Genomic DNA, 24,255 nt, shown 5'->3' on the forward strand with positions numbered 1-24,255 from the left:
GTTAGGTGTGAATTTCTGAGGCCAGCTGCAGATGAAAGGAGCTTACAGGGCACCCATTGATAGGGAACCTTGGAATTCTTGTTTAAACCCTAACAGCTGACTTGAATTAACTCAGACCTCTCACACTGTCTTTTTGATTCAGGTTCTTCACATTATGATGCCGATAGGAAAATTACTATTTACAACAAAACCATTATTCTTTATTTGTAATCACTATAAACTGTACACTGTTAATAGGCTACATATTTGCTTTTATCCCTTCTCTTTCACCAGCTTTAGACTAAAGCCTAGCAGGTGCTACCAAAACAAAGACTGGCTTGCAGAAGGCTCAGGTGAATTACTGAAGACAGAGTCATGTGCCTGTGGCTGGATGCTGACGTGACTGGGGCAGGGAGGAACTGGCAGGACTGGCTGCTTATAATAGAAGATGATATCTGGGTCATGAGAGAACATAAGCTTTGGGCTATTTCAGGAGCATAGAAGGAATTCATTAGGTGTGTGTGATGTTGCACCACACATCACCCTACCTTTGTAAGAATTAGTGGAATTTGTTCAACCTATCCTACTGTGGAACACACAGGTGAAAGAGTAGTCAGAGCAGGAAACTTACATCATGATATGCTGAAGATGATTACAGCATGGACAGTTTTCAAGACCACAGATCAGCTCATCTTCACCATCTTCCATGTGGTGTCAGTACCACCTGGCTTCAGGACAGATGGGGTTGCACTCTGACCTGCTTCAGCAGAGCTGCTCACCACCTCCTCTGTGACCCATGGCACTAATGTTTCTGTGGCACCTATACATGTTATTTGTCATACTTGTTTAGTACAGTAGGGAGAAAAGTCTGACATGCCTGCAGAGCCTAGGGGTAGCCTAAGGACACTCTGGAATTGCCTCCTCCTGCTTCTCCCAAAATTTGGCCCTTAACTGTAATTTATATGGTAGGACTGCAGACTAATACAAGAGCCTCTCTCCTTTGAGGCAAGTGGCTGTTGTGAGGACAAAGGGGTGGATCAGCACACTAGCAGAGCTAAACACACTTGAGCCTCATTAAATTGTGCTGCTTAAAATCAGGTAGGTGCCATATGGCATTACGTTTGTCCTGTTCAGTAGGATATATGTTAGCTGAGAATAAGTAAACATCATTAACCTCAGAATTTTTATTAACAAGTTCACAAAAAGAACAAAAGTTACACTTATTTCAGTAAAACAAAGATCAATCCCTTCAAATACAAAAACTGCTAGGAATATGAACTCCTAGAAAACTCTGAATATTTTAAAGATCTTGAAATACTGAATTCTTCATCCTCTAGGATGGTTCCACATTATTGTAACTTAATGCTGCACATTAAAATACCCTCATCACCACTGAATTTGGCTTCTTCAGCAACCTCAATGGTAATTTAGTTGAAATACTGTACACTGTACATTTCCCTCCCCAAAAGGCCTCAGCAAATCACACTAGGCCTCGGTTTTCACTGTTTGGTTCTATATACAAGACTGAATATATTTAGAGAGCAGTGCACCAAAGGAGAAGAGCTAAAAGCAGCCACTTGTGAGCACGTCAGGGGTGTGCTCAGGATGGCCAGCTCTCACCCACATGTGATGCAGTGCAAATGGCAGAAGTCCAAAAAGCCACAGCACAGCACCAGCCATGTCTCTGACCCTCTGCAGAAAAAGTTGTAGTTAAAACTAGCTTCCTCAGCACTGCATAATGCAAAAGGTCAATCCAAAGGTTATCAATTCCACCTGCACAAACCTCATCACACAACTGCATAGGTGTACAACATCTTCTGAGCCATTCTGGTATTCCCACTGCTCTGGTAAATGAGTGACAAGTTAAAGGCAGTATCTCTTCTCAAGTCCGTTTGATCCGTTTCTATTCCCTGTAAAAATAACGGTTTAAAAAAATAATCAATACTCAAAAATAGCATAAAACTGAAACGTGTGAGCCATTACAGTGGAATCAAATTACATATTCATGGCCAGTAAAGGCTTTCAGCTGTATGAAAACAGAACAAGTATTCATTGTGCTCTCCCTCTAAGTAATTTCCACATCATGTTGTTCATCACCAAAGTTATAAAATTTCACACTCAAAACATTAGCTGTAAGTTAAATAGCCAGCTTATAAAACAGCAAAGTACTACCTTAATTTGTCTTTGTATGCTAAGTATTTGCTTCTCCAACAAGAACATGAACACTGCCTGCATCTTTTACAGGTCACAAGACTGCTGCTCTGAACTCCCAGGGCTGATTAACATCCACAGTTCTTTTTGTAAAAAGTTTTCTAAACACACTTGCAGTGTTTCTACCTACCCATTCCACAGACCAGACCTGTAAATGTATGACATGTCAATTAGGATCCAATACAGATCAATTAGAATTAAGCTATGGCTCAGATGCAATTAAGCATTCCTAATACTGGTCCATCTTGCTCCAGCAGGCTGTTTTAGAGCATGGGTGAGTACACAGAACTTCCAGTTATAATTCATTGCATGTAATACATAGAAAGGCCAGCTACTTAACCAGGAAAAAGTTGTTTAGCAATCCTTTTTGCTGCTGCTTCAGCCTATGAGTAAATCCTTCAAATTCATATATCTTTGAACTTTACACATGCTTAAATACATTATCAGGTGACAATCAAATTTTGGTTTCCAATGACAAGGAATTAAAACAGAAACTGAGGGAGGCAAAACTACAGAGATTTTATGTACCTATTTTAACTATGACTAAGGAATTCTTCCCATTTTCCTGGCTTTATTCTGTGTCCATAACTTACAAAGTTACAGTACCTCTAAGGTGAGGGGAGGAAGTTCCAGTGCCCTTTGGTAATAGTGGATTGCCAGGTGCAGCAATCCCAGCTGGTGCAGACCACGGCCCAGGTTGTAGAAGGATTCCTGGCATGGTCCACGCAGGTCCAAGTAGCGGTGAAGGAAGGAGAATCCCTGTAAGAGAAATCGAGCACACAACTTATTCCTCCCATCCTGAGCATTTTGTTTTCTTACCATTTTGGAGTGTGATGATTCTGTTGTAAACAGAGGACCTTCCTTCTAGGGGCTGTGCTGGTAATCAGAGAAGGTACTTCCTTCAATATGAGGAATTAGTTCAGACACAAGCAGCTAATGATCATAATTTAGGTCACCAGAAGGTCACTCTGGCTGAATTACTAATTAACTACCATAGCAGCAAGAAATGATGTAAAATCATTGAGTATAGTAAGCAGGAAATGAGAAGAGAGAGAGCTGAGAACTGTATTGCCAGGGGCTAATATAAATAGGACATTGCTCAAGAACGTTATAAAAGGAGAACAGGGCAGTCCTGTAAAAAAGGCAAGCTGGTTACAGAAAAAAAGTGGATAAAAAAATGAAAATTAGGTCAAAGTTTGCAAGTTCAAAATGTCTCGAAATTAGACACTATCATAACTGGTTTTGTGTTACAGCAGTTGGGGACCTGTAGCTTTTGTCAAGATGAGTGCAAGTTACAGCCTTCTAGCAATTTTAGAAGTCATGAAAGCTCAGGATCCTAAACCATATTGTGCTGACTGAGCTCAGCAGCCACAGGAACTAAAAGGTATTTCAAGTTAATGAAATACTTGGTGTAAAGTAGAGGAAATTACTTTCAAGATTCTATTTGAGACTACTCAGACCGTGGTTTGTAACTGGATCTTGCAGATGAAAAGAAAAATGTGAATAAGGAAGCTGAAAATTTGAAGGTAGCTAAACTGGAGCTCACAAGATCTTTACAAAGAGAGTGTTTTCCACCTAAAAGTGGAAAAGATGGGGGAAAAAACCACTCCAAGCCAGTAAAATTTGCCTCAAGAATACAGTTTATGAGACATATCTGTGAAGGCATGTGGCATAGATTCAACTCTACAGCAATGCAGGCCAAAAAAAATTGAAAGAAAATTCAGATAACAGACACCAAGAAATTAAATTGATGTAATACTTACACAAACAGCTGGCAGCTGTTAACATCAAGGTGAGTAACAAGGTACCTTTACCCATGAGGAGATTCAGATGGTGTAACTATAGTTAAGAAGCACATTCACCTGTGCTGTTTTGCCACTTCTCTCTTTAGAAATGCCATCTTAATGACAAAAAATTATTTAAACAGAGTGTGTTGTAGCCATAACCATCTGCAAGATACAAAGCCAGGAAACACTGTGGGTAAAAAGAAACACACTGCCTCACCTGTACTAGAAGAGCATGTCTTTTCAGCACATATTTCTGAGAGGCCATGTGGATGAAAGTCAGACCAATACAAAGACTGTACAAAGGCTCATCTGGGTTTGCACGGAAGGCTTGCACATATTGACCTAAAAGCAAATAAATTAATCGAGATGTGGTTGTGAAAAGCATTCCCTACAAAGCTAAGGGCAAGGAAGAAAATATTTGAATTAGAAGTGTGAACTAAAATAAACAGTTTAATACAACACAGGAAAAAACAAGAAAGAAAACTGTATTTTCAGCACCCACTGGATTCTGAAGGAAGAATGCAGATTGTGATCTGCAGATCAGAAGCAGAAAATGATCAGACACAGAAAGCAAACATGCTCCTTGCTGGGATTTAAATGTGACATTTGGAGGGCTTGACTGAAAGCAGCAAGTTTACTTCAAAGGCCTGCTTATAACATGCAACCAGCTGTATTGCTGTTTAAATTGGGCTGGTTCTGTCATTATTATCATCATTAGCCTCCAATTATCTTTGCATGTTAGTTATATTTGCAATGTGTGCTAAACTTGAAACATGCCAACTTAATTTTTGTTAGGAAAACCCTTCAGCAATGCTCTGATTTGTGTCCAGAATAATTAAAGCACCAGACTAGCATTGTTAACTTGTAATTTTCTGAGTTAAAAAAAAATCAGTCTCTTTTTATAAACTTTCACTTGCTCTATTTGTTGGTATTAGAGCATGAAAGATATTACCAAGAGCATGCTTGAAACTGCCAGACACGAAGGCATTGTGCCCGTTGAGGACACACAGCACGTGATTGTCAGGATTTTTCAGCATCAGGCGGAGACAGAAGCGATGGTGACGGACATCCTGGGACTGCATAGTGACTTGATTGAAGATGTTCCACAGCTGGGGCTTATTGACATTTTCCATGACCATGATTCTACAAAATGAGAAGTGTGCAAGAAATTAGTAAGTATGCTCTGTAGTATATACTCTATCTTCAATTAAATCTCAGCAGTTCAGAGAAGATAACAAAGAATAGAAACTCAAACAGGTCAGTCAAAGATGAGAGTGAAAAACAGAACCAATGGTTACGGTGAAATCAACAAACCTATTGTATTGTGTATTTTTGGAATCTGAGGCTATTGGAAAGTTCCTTCAGTTTCAGTAGCCTTCTCTCATTTAGCCAAGGCTGGAAAGCATCAGCCTGCCTACGTCAGCAGTAGCATCAGCAGTGTGACCACAGTCTCAGTGGAGTGACTATGGCACAGACTGCTCTGCTTTCTGGCTAGCCCACCTGATATAGTTGTAAGCTTTTCTGAAGTTCTTGTCCAGAATTGCAGCAGAGAGCCCAAAGTACTCCAGCTCCTTGCGCTTTTGTCTGTCCTCGTAGAATGAGTAATATTCCAGTGAGGAATCCACAAGTAGCTCTGCCTCCTTGTACCGGGAGAGATCACACAAGGCATATATAGCCTTCAGGAGGAGGTTCCACCAGTCATCTTTTGTCAGAACACTTGTGAGAACAGCAAAAATTGCTAAAAATATTGGAGCCAGAAAGTTGAGAAGAATTAGAACAAGAAAGATAATTTTTTACAAAACAGATGCATACATCAAACCGGTATTTTCAAAGATGTCATAGCACTAACAGCTAATATGAAGTATTTACTTTTTCTCAGTTTAAGGACAGTTCATAAAACACAAGCAAAAAACACTCACAAAGTGGGAACAAAGGGCAAGCAATACACCCAGTTCAAGCTGTAAACATACTGTATGAATCCAATGAAGTTCCTCTCCCCAATTTATCAAGCAGTGCTTAAGAACATGTACTCTGGCTCAGCCAAGCCTGGGCCATCTAAATAAACCACACCACTTTTACAATGTATTTGCATTACATTCTAGATCTGTGTGTATGGTATTTCCCCTCAGGAGAATGTTGGCCACAAGATCTCCTGAGGCCCTTTTCAATCTGAATTATTCTGTAATCTTACTATTTTTCTCTGAATGGGGACTGTTCCCTTAAGTTTTTCTGCCTTCTTTGCCCTATAAATAATGCAGTGTTAACATGAACTGCATGGATTTAGCATGCAAAATAGGAGGATTTTTATCATTTTTCAGAACTATGGAGTTCACCTTGTTGCTTTATTTTTAATAAACAATCTGTGATTTGTTACCTTTCGCATCGCAATTTGCTGTCTCTTGGTCATCATTGTCAGAAATTTTATCCCTCGACACCTTAATAAGATAGAGGTGTCTCTCTCCAGATTTGGAACTAGATATCAAACACACCTGAGCTCTGCTCATTGCCACCTAGAAACAAATTTAAGGGCAGCATTTCAGATTACAATGTAATATCCCATGTCAAAGGCAGCTTTATAGCCAATCCCTCTTGCATCCCAAAGCATTCTGTGACCACCATACAGCAAGGTCATCAGAAAGAACATTCCCAACAAGAATATCATCTCTGCATTGTCTCATGCTCCAGTGCAAACTGGGCTACACAAAACCAAGATACCCTGGGTATACTGAAATCAAGACTCTTTGCATAGAAGTATAAGAAGGACAATGCTTTTCTCTATCAGTTTCAGAAGTTTGTGGATAGTCAGTTCTTCAACCAGTAATACAGTAGTCAAGGTACTGAGCAGGTGGATAAAATGGGGGTCTAAATATTCCTTTAACTCACTCCCTATTTATAAATAAATAAAAATCAGTTAATGCAAAACCTCTACCACTGTATTTACTGGCTAAATAAATTTTTATTTTGCCCTTTTATCACAAGAAAATAATAAAGAAGGAAATTAAAAATAAAATTGTTGAAATAGAAGCCAGTATCAACTACTTCATTTGTTGTTTGTCTTGACCCAAGTCACAGCTGTCCAATTTCTTACAGTGCATCTGGAGAGACTGGCTTACCTTCAGCAGCATTGCCAGCATTGTGAGTAATGTGTCAATGTAACCATACATTTTGCCTTGGGAATACAACAGCGTGGAGCGATGCAGGAGCAGCTTTAGTTCCTGGACAACAGTGAACATTATTATTCAACCTCTTGCACAGACTGAGTTTATAAAACAAACAATTTTGACTTGGTACAGCACTAATAGGATTGTAAAAGCTTCCTGAAAGCTGTAAGAATCCACAGCAGCAGGTAAGCTTTCCCTAAACTGCTCTCAGGAGTTACTGTTCCCAGTTCTCCAATTTCAGAGAAATCTGGTGTGACCCTTACCTATGGTGAGGGTGCTTCTAGAGAGGGGATTCAGAACCTCTGCTTACAATCAGAGGCCAAACCAAGTAGCTCACATATAGCAACAGCTGATCAGCTGGATGTAGAGTCAGGACTGGCTCTCAGTGGCCAAAACCGTGTGCATTGCACCAAAGTTATCAGGTGGGACTGGGGAAATGCTGAGAGAATGGTCAGGAAAGAAGTCTGGAGGACATGTCTCTATGCTGCAATGCATCAGTCACTGTGCTCTGCAAGCTCCCCATGGGGAGATAAGTCTGAATCCCTAGTCCTATGGCAATATCTTGGACTAGCAGCACAGTCTGGCAGAGTAACACACCCTAAATGGAAGCACAGAACACTTTGCCCACCTGCTGCGCAGCGTTGGCGTCCTGAGCCAGTGTATCTGGGTCATACATGGGTTCCAGAGCCTCCAGAGCCTTCTCAGGCCGGCCCAACTGCTGCTGGAGTGTTGAAAGTGAGATTCTTGCATCAAGATGCAATGGAGCAAGATCTACAACTTTGGCATAGCTCTCCGCAGCACGCTCCATGTGTCCCAAAGCCTTCAAGCACTCTAGAAATGTCATAAGTAAGTAGCAGAAAAAGAAGATTTCAAAGTTTGCAAATAAATTAACATAACTTCTTGAATAAAATCAACCCAAACATGTATTTTTAAGTGAAAATATTCAGATATATGCACTGATGCATCCAGCTTCAATCATCAGCAGTTGACACAGGATAAAATGCAAAATAGATGTTGCTTCACTTAACTGAACATAAAGTACTTTCAGCTGATCTAAATTTCAGTGTATGTGAAGAACAACAAAAAAAATGATCAATGGAATTGTTACAATAAACTTCATTCTGCAAATACCAATTCTTGTTCAACCAGTCAATCTAAAAGCCCCACGATCTTGGATAATGGTCCCTGGCAATGCTCAGCACTGCATTATCTCTCAGTCCCACATGCTCAGCAGTCCTGCCCCTTCTCACCTGCGTGCCGGAGCCACACCACAGCCAGGTTGTATCGTTCTGAACAGACAAGGGAACTCAGGAGAGGCAGGGCTGAGTTGTATTCTCCAACATCCAGAAAAGCCTCTGCGACATCCAAATACAAGTCACCCATATCTTCTGGATTTTGTTCCACCAGAGTAGTCAAAAGAGGCTTTAGGAAAAACCATACAAACACTTAAAGCACAAATAATCAATGAGAACCTTTCTTTAAGGCATGTTTATTGGAAGCTTATATTTTTATCCTATGATTATTATTCTATTTGCATTCTGAACTATACTTTGTTTATTTATAATGTCAGTTTAGAAGTGAAAAATAAAAGATCTGAAATTCAGAATTCCTGAAGCAGCCCCATTTTTCTATTCTAGATGTTTCAGACATCCAGTGGTTTGAAATGCCCATCAGATAGAACTGTTCTTTATGAAAGAACAGTTTTCAGATTTAGTATAGCTTTAAAACAAAGTGAAAATGTGCTCCTTAGTACTCAGTAACTTTGCAATATGATCCTGGGCTTGTCACAGCACACAGGCTGTGACTTACTGTGCTTGAGCAATACACTGGCATAATTTCTAATGGCAAAGATATTATTTCAGCTATTATAGGCCTGTGAGGTTTTGCTCGGAGTGGGAGAGAAGCAAAAAGAATCTTCACAGCTCCCTCAACCACCTCAGTCTATGAAAACAGGAACAATTACTTGCTTTTGTGATTTCTTAGAACATTCTCCCCCTTGTGAGGTGGTTTCACTTACACTGAGTGGCTCCAGGATGTTCAAGTGAATCAAGCACACCATCAGCTTGACTGTGATGTCTATGGGAACACCCTCAGGTATGCAGCAGCTGACCTTCTCCACAGCTGTGACAAGGTAAAAGAATTTCCTTCTGAACCCAGAGGTTTAAAAAGCACTTTTTTAAGAAGCACTTCTCAAGCACCACATCCCCTCCAGGCCATGCTCAGGAACTAAGAAAACATTCTTATCAGCTCTGGCAAGTGTTTGTCTGCCCTGCTTTTCCTCCTTCTCTACCTTTTCCAAGAGATGGAGCAACGTCTTCCTACTGTCTCTGAGACTAATACCAGGTGAAGTACCAAGTGCTGTCAGTCTGCAGCGACTTAAACAGCAGGACTCCACAGCATGTGCTTAGATCCTTTGCATACCTAAGAGGTATTTGATCAATAAAGCTTTCCTTTAACAATTTATGCACCTGTACCCTCTTCTTTTTTTTTTGAAGAAAATACCCTGTACTAAGGTTCTCACCCTTGCTAAGTCCTGTGTACCAGGCACTGCCTGAACATGTTGTTAAACACAGTTAACCACAGAACTTCACACAACAGGTAAGCTGAATCCAACCTGATCAAAATGCAAACATGAGGTGCAGCAGCTACCCATGACAATAAAATTCCATTATCACAGACCCTTCACATACAGTCATGATATCCCCTTAACTCCTAAGTTCTCCTTGACTTCAATGCTTACAATAGACATTCAGAGTAACTGCTAAAACCTGAGAAAACTGATTTCCAACCTAAGGTTTCCCTTTTACCACCTACATCCACATCCCTTTACTGCAAATCACAACATGCAAACTAATACATCATTCTCTGAACACTGCAATACCCAGCACAATGGTAACTATTCCCCTAGTGATATATTTCTACCAGATGACAACTTATCTGGCTGGGTTAGAAGGAAGATCTGAGTAAGGGAAAGAAGAAAAGTACCAAATAATCCTTTTCTGAATTAAGCCCTGTCTCTGTGCTGTTAGAAATCTCCAGCTGTTTTATGATTGCAAGCTGGTTCCTAACCATATCATCAGTTCACAGACTTGTCTAAAATTTCAAAAAATAAATTACTTACCTGGAGCACTGGATTCAGCAACTGGATGACTCTGGTCGTCAGTCACTGCCTCCTGGCTTTCCTGAGTTTCTACTGCTGCACCTGTATCTTTTTTAAAAGATTATCAGATTAACCAGTAGGACCAGCTAAGCCAACAGTTACTTGCCTTTGAATCCACAAATGATTGGCAGCTTACTCTGAAAAGTGGACTGGAGTTCTGCTTTTCTGGTGTGGGGTTTTTTTTTTGCATTGTATTGTTTTGTTTAATAAGGACAGCAGAGCAAGAGGCAGTTACAGAAGTTACAAAGCAACAGAGGGTGGAGAACCAAGCTCTATTTTAGAAGCTTTCTCTCAACCACTGGCACATATGAGGTAACCTGGAAATATTGTTTTCTAATTCCTAGACTCATGAGAGTTCTAACAAATTATCTTCTGAAAGTGTCCATCAGAACAGTTGTTCATGAATCAACTGTATTTTTACAATCAGAGCAAAAAGCCAACAGAAATCTCTTATACCTGTATTAGGCTTGGGTCAGATTGTTGAAATAACCACTTTAATCACAAAACAGACTGTCTGCTTATGGAGTTGGTGTGTTGTGTCCATTCTACAGCCTAAATAAACATTTTCAGATTAAATGACTTTGATCAAGCAGGTTTCTCAAAGACAACCTACCTCATTAAATTACAAGCTAGTATCCCTACATTTCAGTTAGATGGTTAATAATAGATACAGGATGTATAAAGAAAATTACTCTTAGGTCAAAGGTTCATATCTTTGAGCACAGTTGCCACTAAGCTTATCTTTTTGTCTTTTTTTTTAGAAGCTATTTAGCTGGTAGAAATAGCTAGTCTGATGTAAACACTCAGAGGACTGTTTAGAACCTTAAAAAGCCTCCAAGTTGCCTGGAGAGCAGCCCTTGTCTTCAGTGAGTCAGCAGGTCTATGGGAACACCAGACTAACTTCATACAGCAGGCTGAGGTCAGGCCATGTAACTCACTATGAGCACCCACGGATTTCAATACAGAAAAGCCTGTCAACAATGCAGCAAAATATACCCAGCAGTTGAAAAAGTAAAGATGTCATTTCACATGAACAGCAGGGTCACAGTAACCACTTGACAGCTACTTACCCTTCTTCTCCTCAGTTGCACTTTTTTCTGGTGCCTTTTTTTCAAGTACAATTCCTGTAAAATCTGTAATAACCTAAAACAGAAAAGTAACTTGGGTCATTTCAAAGTTTTAAAGCATAAATGGAGCAATCAACCTATGTGACAGTTTTAGACATCACAGAAGTTACCAGAGGAAAAGCTGTGTTCATCTACCCAAGCAGAACCTTCAAAAAAAGCCCAGAAAATGACTCTGTGACGACAATTCTATTGTTTTAATAAATCCAGTAGCTAAATGCTGTGTACATAAAAGTGAGTGATTGATGTTTAAGCAGGGAAGAAGTGCAAAAAAGGATCAGAGGAATTGTTTGCAGCCTCTGACAGAAAGAGAGCTGAATAAAATCTAAAGAAAGGGGGGAAAAAACCCTAAGTAATTTAATATAAACAAATAAGAATGTTCACAAGAAGGCCCAATTTACAGTGTCTCTTCAATCTATCTTGGAAAAGATGACAATGGCCAAATACATCCTTCCTCTCAAAGCCAGACCAAATCAAGTTAGAAATATGCCTCAAAACTGAGACTTAACAAATTTGGACCAGATAAGCAATATTTTCTAATTCCTGATGCCTGAGAGTTAAGATGTATTGTCTTTCTGGGATGCATGCTCAGTGCTTAATGCATAAATTATTAGTTGTAACACAAGTCTGCTAGATAAATCACAATCTGCATTTGAACCACCAGAGCAGTCAGTGTCATGATTTTAACCTTCCACTCAGAATAACCTCTGCTGGTATTACTCACAAAATCAACCTGAAGCTCTCCTCTGACTACTAAGATTATGGTCACTACAGAGAAGGAGAGGAAGGATCCCGAACTTTTAAACCTCAAACAACATACAAATCTATCAGCCCTCAATTAATTCCATCTAACCATCAATTTAAATGCTAATTACTACAGAACTAATAAGCAAGCAGTGTGTTTCTGATGAGCTCTGTCTTTACAGAAGCAAGACCCCATTCTGGCCGGCAAAGAAGTGCTGGAAATGTCACCCAAATGCACGGAACTGTCCGTACCGCCAGAGCTTTGTCGTACTGTTTGGAGGAGATGTACAGTTCAGCTGCAATGTTAACATCCTCCATGGACACAAGGCTCTGGTGCTTGGTAAAGGCCTCTTCCACTATCTCAATAGCAGAGGTCACATCATTGGCTTCGTAGTAACTCCTGTAAAATACAGATAGGCTATACCAGGTAATTCACATACCAGACAACATATACTTTGAACTGAAGCAAAAGGATTTTCATATTCCTCTTATTTTTGCTTATTAGTGAAGACTTTCATTAGCAAGTAGATGTTAAAAAAGAGAGAAAGGGGTTGCTTTTCCTTTCCTTACAACTTTCGAAAACTTTCATGTATTTCAAATAATTAATAATTTGTTTTCTCCCATTTGCTAGGACATGGAGTTTTCATCACAGTCTCCCCCACTGGAGTCGGGCATCAGTCATGTCCCACATTAACCTGCTTTCAGAAACCTTCACTAATGCTGCTATAATACACATCCTTGCATTTTTTGATACATTTCCCAAATGTGAAAATGAAAAGACCTTAAAGTGTTTTGAAACAGGCCAGTAACTGCTCTTCACACGAAAGCAGTTGACAAGGTAATACAAACTACTGTGGGAGACTACTTTTCCCAGAGGCTCCTGTGGCCAAGGCAATGCCAGAGTTGCAAACCCAGCTCACTTGGCCATGTCCCGGGCCAGCTGCATGAAGCGCTCGCCGTCGGAGGGAGCCAGCAGGTTCAGGATGCGCCGGTAGCCGTCCATGGCCATCTTCTGCTCCCCCAGCTGCTCGTACAGGCTGGACCTCTCCCACAGGAAGCGCACGTTGGTCGGGTCGTACTTCAGAGCTGCAGAAGTAGCAGCATAGGAGGAGCTTAGGAAAAGGCAACAGTGGATTTCACACTCATCTCCTTGATTTGTGTCAATGGACATGCACAAGGTTTTGCAAGTGCATCTTATACTACAGATTCATTAATCTTTTATCCAAGTCGAGACACAGGTATCCTGAATCAAAGTAAAGGAGAAGCAAACAAAATTCTTTCCATTAGCAGCCTAGCATTAATTTGAAATTATTAAAATGTATCCCACACTACCTTTTGTGTAGCAGAAAACAGCCTGTTTAATGTTGTCCTGCTCCAGAGACATTTCTGCCAGTCTAACCCACTCCTCAGTATTGCTAGGATTTAAGTGAGCTGCAATCAGTCCAAACTGTAGTGACTTCTCCATATCACCCTGGTCTTCATAGATCATGGCAAGAGTGGAAAATGGCTCGTGAGCAAGAGGAGCTGTGAAAAGACAAAAAGAATTACTAGGATTTATTGTTTAAAATCCACACTGCAAACAAATAACTTGCTTTTCTCAAAGAACAGTTATCAGAACTTCTAGTTTCCAAATCCTGTCTGCAAATTATTGAACAGCCTGACTGAATCTAAAAACAGCCATTTATAGTATTATTCTTCACTGCAAGTCATGCTCATGCTTATACCTTGTGTCCAAAGACAGTAAAAGCAAACTGTGTAAAGCTAAGCCAAGGCCTGGACCTCTGCAGAATTGGGATGCTAGTTTCTTTCTATAAGCAAAAAAAAATAAAGAAGTACACGATATATTCTTAATTCTACTCCTTATACCCTGACTCTGATTTTACTGTGAATCCTCCTCCTGCACACAGAGATTCCACCCTACCCTCAAAGCCCAAAGGTTTGCCCATGCTCCCATACCCTGGCGGATGATTTCCATGCACATCAGAATGGCCTCCTCACGCTCTCCTCGAGCAAATCTGATGTTGGCCTCTCCCATCAGACCCCTCAGGGCACGGGGAAGTTTGCTGCGAGGTCTTTTCTCCTAAATGGAAAAGGCATGTTATTTCTGACCAAGGTTCAGTGGTGCCCAAATTCAGGAGACACCCTGTTGTGCTTAACACCACCCAACACCAAGCTATTTAAGTATTAGCAATATTGAATGACTGACCAAAAGACTTGCTAATGGTCATGGGAGAACTGATTTCATGATTTCTGAACAGTAAACTACAGTGTTTTTATAATAAACAAAGACAGCATAACAAACACCAGCACAAGTAGGATTATACTATATAGAACAGTTTTCAGGCAAATTTCTCAGTAAGCTGCTCAAAGTCACACCAAGTGGCATTTATGCACTATGGTCAGGGGAGAAATGGAAGTTACACGAAAGTTTAAATACTTGCTTTCATCATTTTCTTGGTCTCTCGATTAAGAACCATCTCCAAAACAAAAACATCTCCAGCTGTAGGCTGCTCTGTAGTTTCTTCTTCCTCTTCTTGTTCTTCTTCCTCCTCCTCTTCCTCCTCTTCATCCTCCTCCTCCTCCTCTTCATTTTCCCCAAGCATGGATGCAAAGACCCGCTGGACAGATTTACTGACCCCATCTGCTGTTTCTCCTGGTTGAGAAAGAAGTAAAGCAGGTTTGTGCTATAATGAAGAGGACATGCTGCTTCTCTGGACAAGTGCAGAGAAAACAGCAGCCCACTCAAAGCAGCTATTCTGTATGAGTGCTGCCTGCAGAAAGGCAGAAAAACTTTCAACAGTCTCTTTGGTTTTAAAGCTCTGCATTATTCATCACCAATGCTTGGTAAGGCCCAGCCTATAAAATCTTCTGGGTATCTGAAATGAAAGCAGGGAGGAACACACAGAATGAAGCCACAGTTTAATTAACATTTTTCTGAATCCAGAAGAATATTAAGCAATTTTCAAGCACTTAGCTGGCTAGCTGCAATAAGCTTTTCAGCTGAAGAGGCTGTAAGTGAGCAGAGAATTCTACTATACAACAATCCAGCAACCACTTTTAGAAGTAATTGAAAACAAGATTTTGTAACTATTTCATCCAGGACAACAATTTTAATATGTGTAAATGAAAAATCCAGATTATTTGCATTTCTCCGGAGAAAAAGCAGAATTCGTTAAAATAAGTAGGAAAAGGATGCTAAGTACTCTGAATAAATATGCTTAAAGCATATATTTTTTGAAATTTACCATTTTTTATTTACAATTTCTCACTATGAAGTGAACTCAGGGTTATAACTGACCAGAGATCTATATACAAAACTCTAAATATGTAAGGTTCAAAGGTCTGAGCTGGGGGATTGGATAGCTGAAGACTTGACTAAAAAACAACCACAGTATCAAGTTGGGACTGAAAAACAAATCTATTATGTATTGCCTATATAGGAGAGGGATTTGGGGACCACAACTGGGTTTATGGTTATTTTTTTTTTACTTGGATATATTTGGCTACTTTTATTCTGACCTGGATATTGAGCACCTAAACACAAAACTTTCCTTCTCCCGCCCCATCTGAAAAAACCCCATAATTATTAAATTAATTTCCCTTTTATTTCAGTCCCTTCACAGACCAGAAGGAGAAAAATGAAGCCAGATTTTTATGAAGTCAATTATCAAAGAGCAAATTCTTCCAGTGCCTTTTTAAACATGAATGATTATGTTAAAAACACCCACCATCAGTTTCATCCTGACTTTGGGATTTCCCAGATGCTTTTTTGGATGAAGATGGAGCCTCTACATCTTCTTCATTTTCCTCAGCAGATGCATTTTCGCCATCCTACACACACCAAAGATACAAATTATGACCTTTATAGTATCTCCCATTTTTATTTCCCTCATATATTTACAGTAACCATTTGGCAATCCAGCCTTTGCCCTGCAGTGAAAGAGGTGGGGTAAGCACTGCATTTTTAACTAAATAAAACCCAGTATTACTTGCTTTCAAGACATTTATATTTTTATCAATGTGGGGTGACTCAGATGGTGACTGTTCACACTAAATCCATTGCTTATTTGGCATTACAGTGAGGTGGGATGACATGGTTGACTGTATTGGAAAAATAAAATTCAGTATGACAAATCCTTCAGGAGCCTGTAAATATCAAAACAGCACTCATTAACCCGGTAAGCATGCTGCCCTAGGATAATACTTATCCTTCCACGACAGCTGAGCTCTGCTGAATTTGCTCTCTGAACACCAAAAAATGCAGAAATTCAGTAGCACTTTGACACAAATATAGCAAAGTTAAAAAGAACTGCAACACTCCGACAAATCATACATATTTTTATTTTAATCACACCGCCTACACAGTGTCGGACACAAAACTGCGTCTCCCTATCTTTACTGCTGCCAAGAAGTCAAACGAGGAGCCGCACCGGCTCTCTCCCTTAGATCTCAGACTGGTGGGGGAGCTGTAGCAGCAAAATGTGGATCAGTTTATACCCACAGCAGCTCCTCGCCGCGACCCCAAGCACCAATTACCGGGTGCAAATAATTGGCATTTCGCAGCAGCGGAGAGCGTGAGCCCCTCCACACACGGCGCAGCGGTCCCCGCCCTGCCGGTGCTGCCGTGACGGTGGCGGCCCGGGCCGTGGGGCGGCCAGGCGGGGCAGACTCACCTTCTCGCGGCTCTTGCGCTCCTCGCGGCGCTGCTCGAACTCCTCGAAGGAGATCTTCCCCTCCAGGTACTCGATGAGCTCCGGGCTGAAGCCCGACATGGCTCCGGCCCGGGGGAACGCTGTGAGGGCGGCACCGCGTCCGTCCCGCTATGGCGCCCGCCGCTGCCCGCGCCCGCCCGCGCGAGTTCCGGGCGGCGCCGCGCCTGAGGGCAGGGGCACAGCGGCTCTTTGGGCAACTTTATGGCTTTTATCGCTTTTATGGGCGGCTTTACCGCAGAGGGGTTTAAAACTCCCTGCACAGAGTGGTGGTGGCACCCCGAGCAGCGCAGGGGCAGGAATGGGCGTGCGGGGCGGGGGTGAGGCACAGAGCGCCACCGAGAAAGGCGCTGTACCCAAAGAGAATCTGGAAAATTGGCACAGAACAACTTGGGGCATCTCGTTCTAATAAAGTGAAAGGCAACGTTTCTTTACCGGCTTTGAACAAAGACACGTGGCAGAAGTTAAATGCACGCTGTTGCACTCCTCATTTATTCACACTTAAGCACAATTCTGCTCACAAACTGCAGCAGCCGAAGAGCACACAATTGTCAAGAGACAGAATAATGCTCACTACAGCAGGACACCAGATTCCATTGGCAGAAAAAGTGACAGTGAAGAAAATTTTGAATTGTCAAGTAACAGTTAAAAAATTCAAAGCAGTAACATTTTGCTGTGAAGGTTTCCACTTGGTATGGAGTTCTGAAATCAACACCTGAAAAAGTAAAAAAAAAAATACAAATATGTGAGGGAAATACAGAAATAGCCATATGCAACCAAGGTATGATCCAAATCAAGACAGGAAAACACTGTCTGAACCTCTGCTCCCACAAAACAGTTCTGAACACTGAAAGAACTACCAGGACCATCCTGAATTACACAGGACAAAGAACATCCACCAGTCATTTTCTCACTGCTGCTATGATTTATAGCAGAGCATCCCTTCTGAATTCCCTTTTCATTTTTTTCCCAGGCACAAAATACACATTCTGTGGTGCTTCCTTTTTTTTTCTGACATAAAAATGCAGCAAAAAAAGAGAATTTATTATTAAAATTTGAGTGCAGTCTTTTTTATGGTTCATGATAATAAGAATAATGGAGCTTTGATTTTGATTACAAAGAGAAAAGGGGTTAAGGAGGCTGAGAACAGGACAGAGCTTAAAATCCTAAATTAAATATTGATTCCAACTTAAGCACTTTAAGATACTGAGTAAATTACCAAAATTATTTAAGTCATACTGGAATTCGCAACTATTTGTAAGCCAGAAGAAAAAAATTACTGTGAATTTAAAAGATAATGCATGTTTTTAGTGCAATAACTTATGTCTAAATTAATTTTCTTAATACACATATATCACAAGAAACCATTAATCTCTATTTAGAATTTATTTTTTTCAATTCATTATATAAAACCTGCATCCCCTATCAACTGTACATTTTTAGACTTCTCCATATGAAGGAGGGGAGAAAAAAAGAATAAACAAAAAATCATGGTGTATATAGTTCTGCATGAGCACCATGTGTTATTTTATCTAAGTAGTAATTATTTCATAAATCTCTGTCTTGAGAGTTTTAAAACCCACTTCAGGCAAGGGTTAAGGTACCACCTTTTTAATTCCTTCTGAAAATAAGTTGCTTTTGGATCTCAGAATCTTCCTTGGTTACATATAACCATGTTACAGGACAAGGAATCCTCTTTTACCTTCATCAGCAGAATCTTTCAGCCTTTGAAATAGTTCTGAAAAGATTTTTTCCTTTCCTCATAATCTGCAAATGCAGAAGCCACAGGATCTGAGTAGAACATGACAGGCCTTGGTCCTTCATTGTTCACAGTGAAAGTAGCAGGAAACTTCCTGAGATCGAGACCCCTGCCCGAGAAGTAAGCCTGGAGTGTTCTGAAAAACTGAGCATATTGAGGATGTGAAAATAAATAGAGCATGACTGATGGAGATTAATTATTTCTACTGACACAAATTAGATGTAATATTTGTTCCTCTGTGGGATAAAATCCTCTATTCTGATCATAACCTGATATAGTGTAGGCAACCTAATTCAGACATGCCCACTCCATCCATGCCATGTACATGTTATATGAAGACCAGTGAGTGTTTGCTGCTCACTTATGATCCCCACTGCACCTCAGGGGCTCTGATGTAAAGAAGGTGTGCAGCCCTTGTAAAACAGACACATCCAAAGCCCTGCTGAGAGCAAACAGGACAGTTCTGCAAACATTTCAGTAAGAGTCAGCAACAACAGGCAATTGATTTGAACTTACAACTGTCCCTCTTGCAATCACTTCAAAAGAGAAACTAAAGCTAACTAAAGCTTCTTAAAACACTGAGGAAAAATTATGGGAAACCAATTCTTTTCCTTCACAAATCTTTAGAATTGTGGAAACGTTCTCTGAGTGGTATTTTTGTAACTGTCAGATGCAAACTTATTTGTACTTCCATGAGATGAAACAACATGCAATCAGAGCACACATTTGAAAGGAACATAGTAAACATTCCTCTTCTGTTTCATAAAACAAGTGCCTGTATAATCAAAATAATTTTTTAAAAACAAAAGCTGCTGGATGGATATACAAGGAAGTTTAATGCACTTCTGTGCTCTGAGAATGTCTCTTCAGTTAAGAGGCACATCTTGACTGAGAAATAGTTATTGACTATGCAAAGTGCACAGTTCCTGGCATTACATCTAATGGGACCCTCTTGCCTTTAAATTTAGATTATAAGGAGTCTTTTCATGGAAAATAAAAAACCACACAGAACTTCAGCTCTCTTTCTTGAAACATTTCCTTACCAGGTCTCTGTTTCTGGGGTCATCAAGAGGCTTCCATTTGTCTTCTGGTTGGAAAGGAGCACCCTTTGCCAATCCTCTCACAGCCACTACTACATACAGACCCAGGAGCAGCACTTTCCTCATGCTGGAGATGACCAGACTCTAAGAAGGACAAACAGACAGACTCCTTAAAGGCTACAGAGCTGTCACTGGGAACACACAGATCACGTGAATCAAGTCTGCCCACTGCAGATTACATCCATGTACTATCAACTCTGTTTTCATAGTACTAAGGTATTTGAAAGGACAAACTACTCTAAACAAGTGTTTCCCAAACCAAAGCTATTTCTAGACACTGGTCTCTCTTTTGAGGGACCAATAAAACACTCAACACAAAATACTACATTTGTAAGTTCACATTTATTAAATACAGCCACCTTCAGTGGCTAATACAGCACCAGAACTGTGTGCTCCAAGGAAAATGCAAAAATATGGCTCAAGATCCAGAGAGAGAGTTAAGTTTTACAACATATAATAATAAGTGCAATGGTATTTAATACAGACCTGGTTTAACATACTAAAGATCCATTTCACAGCTTGACTCAGGGGGAGAAAAGGAATTCTCCCTCTCACATTCTTTAAAATAGAGCTTACCAGGGAATTTGGCTTTGGCTTGCCCCTTCTTGGTTGGTCTCCTCGTAATCTGTGAACAACCTGATCTCTGCACTTATATTTCTAGTTGACTGTAGGTGGGTGTCAATGACGTTAGCAGGAGTTCAAAAATACAGTAATGATTCCATTTCCAACCATGACATAAAGACCCTTGAGAATTTCATCCTTGATACTCTTCAGACCTGTTGCTATTGAACAGTGCAGTACAAATTCCTCCCAAGCCGTATTGCAGAAAATTGGTAGTAGGCATGTAGGAAGTTTAAAACAATTCCCAGGAGAAACAACACAGCTTTATCAAAATATTATTTTTAGTTAAAAGTAATTAGCTATATCTCTAGAATGGTGACTAATGGTTTTCAAGCAAATATGATATGGATCACTTTCTTGATGCTGGAAAAAGAGAGGAAAAAGTAATGTCTGCTTCAATATCCAAAACGTAGCATTTTAATGGAAGCACTGCTTTCCTGTCCTGATTTTATCAGCAGTTAATATCCTCCTGTCACACTAGAAACTAAGACAAAGGCTGCAAGGAGGACTCTGCTAATTTACCTTGACCCTAGTGCATAGCATTCCTCATATCAAAGCTGATCAATTTTTTTGTTTATTAATTCACTGCACTCTTCACTATATAGATGATACATTATTTAGTATCACATCAAATATATCCCTAAACAGACACATTAAAATTAAAAATATTTTACCATCACTTTACTCCAGAGTACAGATGGTTATGTCTGACTACAAGCTTTACATTTTTCTTTGGTTTAAATTTTGAGAGCAAACTAAAAACCTACCACCACTCTCTTCCAGAAAGGTGAAGTCTTGGACATCCAAACTTCATTAGCAATACAGTAAATACAATCCTAGCAGTGTTATTTTCAAGCTTACAGTAGAATATAAAAATTCAAGACAATTTATCCAGCTTGTTTATTATTCTGCATATTTGGATTTTTTAAAAAATCGTACACACACAAAAGAAAATCCATCAAACTCCATGAATTATGTTTCATAACACAGCTTCCAGATAGTGGGCTCATCAAAAATAAAGCAGTAGCATCAGAATAACTTGAAAAGGCTGGTCCCAGCATAAGGGAACTGTCTTTGTTGATCTTCTAGGTAAGGTATTTATTTCAGCTAGAACTAGAAATATGCTGCTGTAGAGAAAATGACAAAGGGGAAAAGGCAAGATTTACAGTTTGGGATAAGGTTCTAGTTCCTTTGGAAAGAGGGGGAAAAAGCCAAAAAAATCCAGAAGAGATGGCAGTTTTCTTCTACCTCTTCCCCCCCCTCCCCCCCCCCCAATTAATTTATTTATTTGATTTCTTTACAAAGAACTGGGGATATGCAGTATATTCAGCTAGTCGAACATACCAAAGTTACCTACAAATATGAAACAAGCTTTATTACTGGAGGAATGCAGGCAATTTGGGTGACTAATGAAGCATGCAGATAGGCAAGAGATTCAATTAGCATGTATTTTCTGTGAGCTGTCTAAAAAAAATCCTTACACATCCTTATTGTTGCTTCCTGAGCTAAAGCTTTGAGAAACTGTTGGAGCAAAAAAAGTCTGTTTAGACCTAGTGCTCATTTTAATGTGTGGGTTGGTCTTTTTTTAGTAATTTCAATTCTTTCCTTCAGAAAAAGTCAAGTATAAGCAGAACACATTCATATTAAAATACTATTGGTATACTTACACTGACTGAATTAAATTACATCCTTGTTTCTGGGGACAGTAGCTAATCTTAACAAATCCTGTCAAAGCCAGATGTCAGGGTGCTGGCTTTTTAATGCACCCAAATTTAAGCATCAGGTTTTCTTGATAACCATCTTCAATAAATCAAATCTTTTCAAAGTGTCTATACTAATTACCTAACCTTTCTGGCACAGCAAGTAAAGTTCATGTATGTTTGAATTCAATTGCCATGAAGATGAAAAGGCAATGCTATGAGCATTGCTTGCTCAGTTCCATGCAATTCATCTCTAAAAGGTAAAAATTTAAAATATACTAGTTTAGCTGAAAACAAGTTTTATACAAATGATGCTCTACATAAATTGTATTATTCAGCAAATACTTTGAATTTTATTGCATTCCCCCTTCATGAAGCCTGGGGTGTTGGAGTTCAGATACTGAGCCAAGTTTCATCCTGTACTATCTTTACTGCTTGAGGTGTGAAAGAAGCACCTGTTAAAGCACTGCTCCAACCACAAGGCTTTTGTTTACTACTTTTATTTTCTGCTTAGAATCCCAAGTATTACAAGGAGAAGCACCAAACTGCTCCACATGAGTACCTGAGCCAAGACCAAAGGCAAACATTGCTCACAACACTCATCAGCAGGTTTGTACAACAGCAGTACAGGTAACACAACACTCCACAGAGCAGCACTAGGAAGTGGCACTTTTTGTGAATTACAACCATTTGTACCAATGCAAGCACGTTGGAGTATCATACAAAAATATACAGAAGTGTTTCTTTAGCAGGGGATTTGCTATACAATGTACTTTAAGTCATAAACATTTGGGTAAAAAGAGAGACAAAAAAAAAAAAAATAGAAGTACACACTGCAGCCAGGGAAACCACTAAACAAAACAGGAAACATCCCAGAGTATCTCCCAATCAAGCTGCCCTCAATTACAACAAAAAAGTATTTAAATACAGTTTTTAAAGACTATGAGATTTTATCTTCCAGCAATTACAACATTATCTGAAGATACATCTTCTCCAAGGTTTCCTCAGCATCTCACAAGGCAAGGACCTTGCCAAGGTTTATGATATATGGCATGATCTGTAAGAACCTTATTATAAACATTTTTATAAGCACAATAATTTGCTATAGAGTTATGCAAACATTTATAGATAAGACCTTACCAACATCTCTAAAAACCTGTAAATATTAAGAGCAAGATCCACGTACAACAGATTTACAGTAGCTACGTAAGAACTGAAAATGGAGGAGGAGTTAAAAACTTCTAAGACAGATTACTTGAGAAGTTATAAGATTTTTCCCAAAATTACATATTTTTCCTTCAAAGTTTTAAGTCCTTTTACAACCAACAAATCCTTCCCTCCCCACTAGTCCCCCAAGCCAGGTATTTTGGCAAACATTATTCTGTCTTTGTGCTTGAAAAAACAATTAAAAGCTCAGTGGGGAAACAAGTTACACAGTTTTTCTCGAGTTGTCATCATACATAAAGGCCTGAAAGGTAGCTCTACCTTCTCAATGATTTCAATGCTAGAATATTCCAGTGGCTAAAAAAATCACCAATGGCTGAAACATCATCACAAAATAAAGTGAGGTGACTGGAATGAATTTTAGAAAGTCTGAAGCCAGCAAACTGAAGGCAGCAGCAGGGAAGACACAAAGACTGTGTGTTCTGTGTTGAGTCACAGCAGCAGCAGCACTGTGGCACCCAGACTGAAGCTGGTGCTTAGTGAAAGGAGGTTTTTTATAACTTGGCTGTGTATTGTTTCAAAGCAGCTGTGACCAGCTGATGTGCAGTCGTTGTGTGCATGTCTAAATATCCACAGCACAATAATAAACTCTGAGGTGGCATCACTTTCCAAGGTTCAGTGCTATGTGGTCCTAATGTGGGAGGGGGGATGTCAGAATTTGGGGGGGTTTGTTCAAAACACACAAAGAATACTCTAGAGACAAAAAAGAAAAGCCAGGTGGCTTTTCCTGAGCTCTTTGTATTAAAAAAATATACATAAGAACTCCTTCTACTATATTTTAACAAGATTTTAAGATTTTAAGTATTTCTAGTTTTCTTTAATGAATGGGGGGGGAAAAAAAGTACAAACTTTTTTTCTCCAAAAAAGAGAATCTACATGTGAATTTTCAGGGGTTTACAAATGAATATTTTTCCTAAAAAGTAAAATTTAGTATTCAAAACTTCTGGAGCCTTAACACAAACAATCAATACAACCC

At 39.7% G+C, this 24,255-nt stretch overlaps 2 protein-coding genes across 3 annotated transcripts; both read right to left on the reverse strand.

Annotated features, from left to right (window-relative positions):
- Positions 1-1,148: 1,148 nt before the first annotated feature.
- On the reverse strand, positions 1,149-17,059 carry GTF3C3 (general transcription factor IIIC subunit 3). 2 transcript variants are annotated; one of them, XM_079311424.1, is made up of 19 exons: positions 16,840-17,051; positions 15,895-15,997; positions 14,608-14,819; positions 14,123-14,246; positions 13,499-13,690; positions 13,087-13,252; positions 12,419-12,566; positions 11,369-11,441; positions 10,260-10,346; positions 9,156-9,259; positions 8,389-8,560; positions 7,767-7,969; positions 7,091-7,192; positions 6,352-6,487; positions 5,478-5,715; positions 4,930-5,120; positions 4,195-4,319; positions 2,797-2,949; positions 1,149-1,889 (listed from the first exon to the last, which is right to left on the reverse strand). In XM_079311424.1, exons 1-19 carry the CDS (start codon positions 16,936-16,938, stop codon positions 1,767-1,769), a joined length of 2,751 nt encoding a protein of 916 aa, XP_079167550.1. In that variant the 5' UTR covers positions 16,939-17,051; the 3' UTR covers positions 1,149-1,766. The 2 variants fall into 2 exon arrangements, 1 of the variants encoding a protein (XP_079167550.1); XR_013774954.1 differs by lacking the exon at positions 6,352-6,487 and having other exon boundaries at positions 16,840-17,059.
- A 240-nt stretch (positions 17,060-17,299) lies between these two features.
- On the reverse strand, positions 17,300-22,440 carry LOC306804624 (uncharacterized protein C2orf66). The gene is made up of 3 exons (XM_079311446.1): positions 19,678-22,440; positions 18,578-18,778; positions 17,300-17,590 (listed from the first exon to the last, which is right to left on the reverse strand). The coding sequence occupies exons 1-2, from the start codon at positions 19,798-19,800 to the stop codon at positions 18,596-18,598; spliced, it is 306 nt and encodes a 101-aa protein (XP_079167572.1). The 5' UTR covers positions 19,801-22,440; the 3' UTR covers positions 17,300-17,590; positions 18,578-18,595.
- Positions 22,441-24,255: the final 1,815 nt, after the last annotated feature.

Source organism: Erithacus rubecula (genome assembly GCF_903797595.1).
Source record: "Erithacus rubecula genome assembly, chromosome: 8".
NCBI classification, from domain to species: domain Eukaryota; kingdom Metazoa; phylum Chordata; class Aves; order Passeriformes; family Muscicapidae; genus Erithacus; species Erithacus rubecula.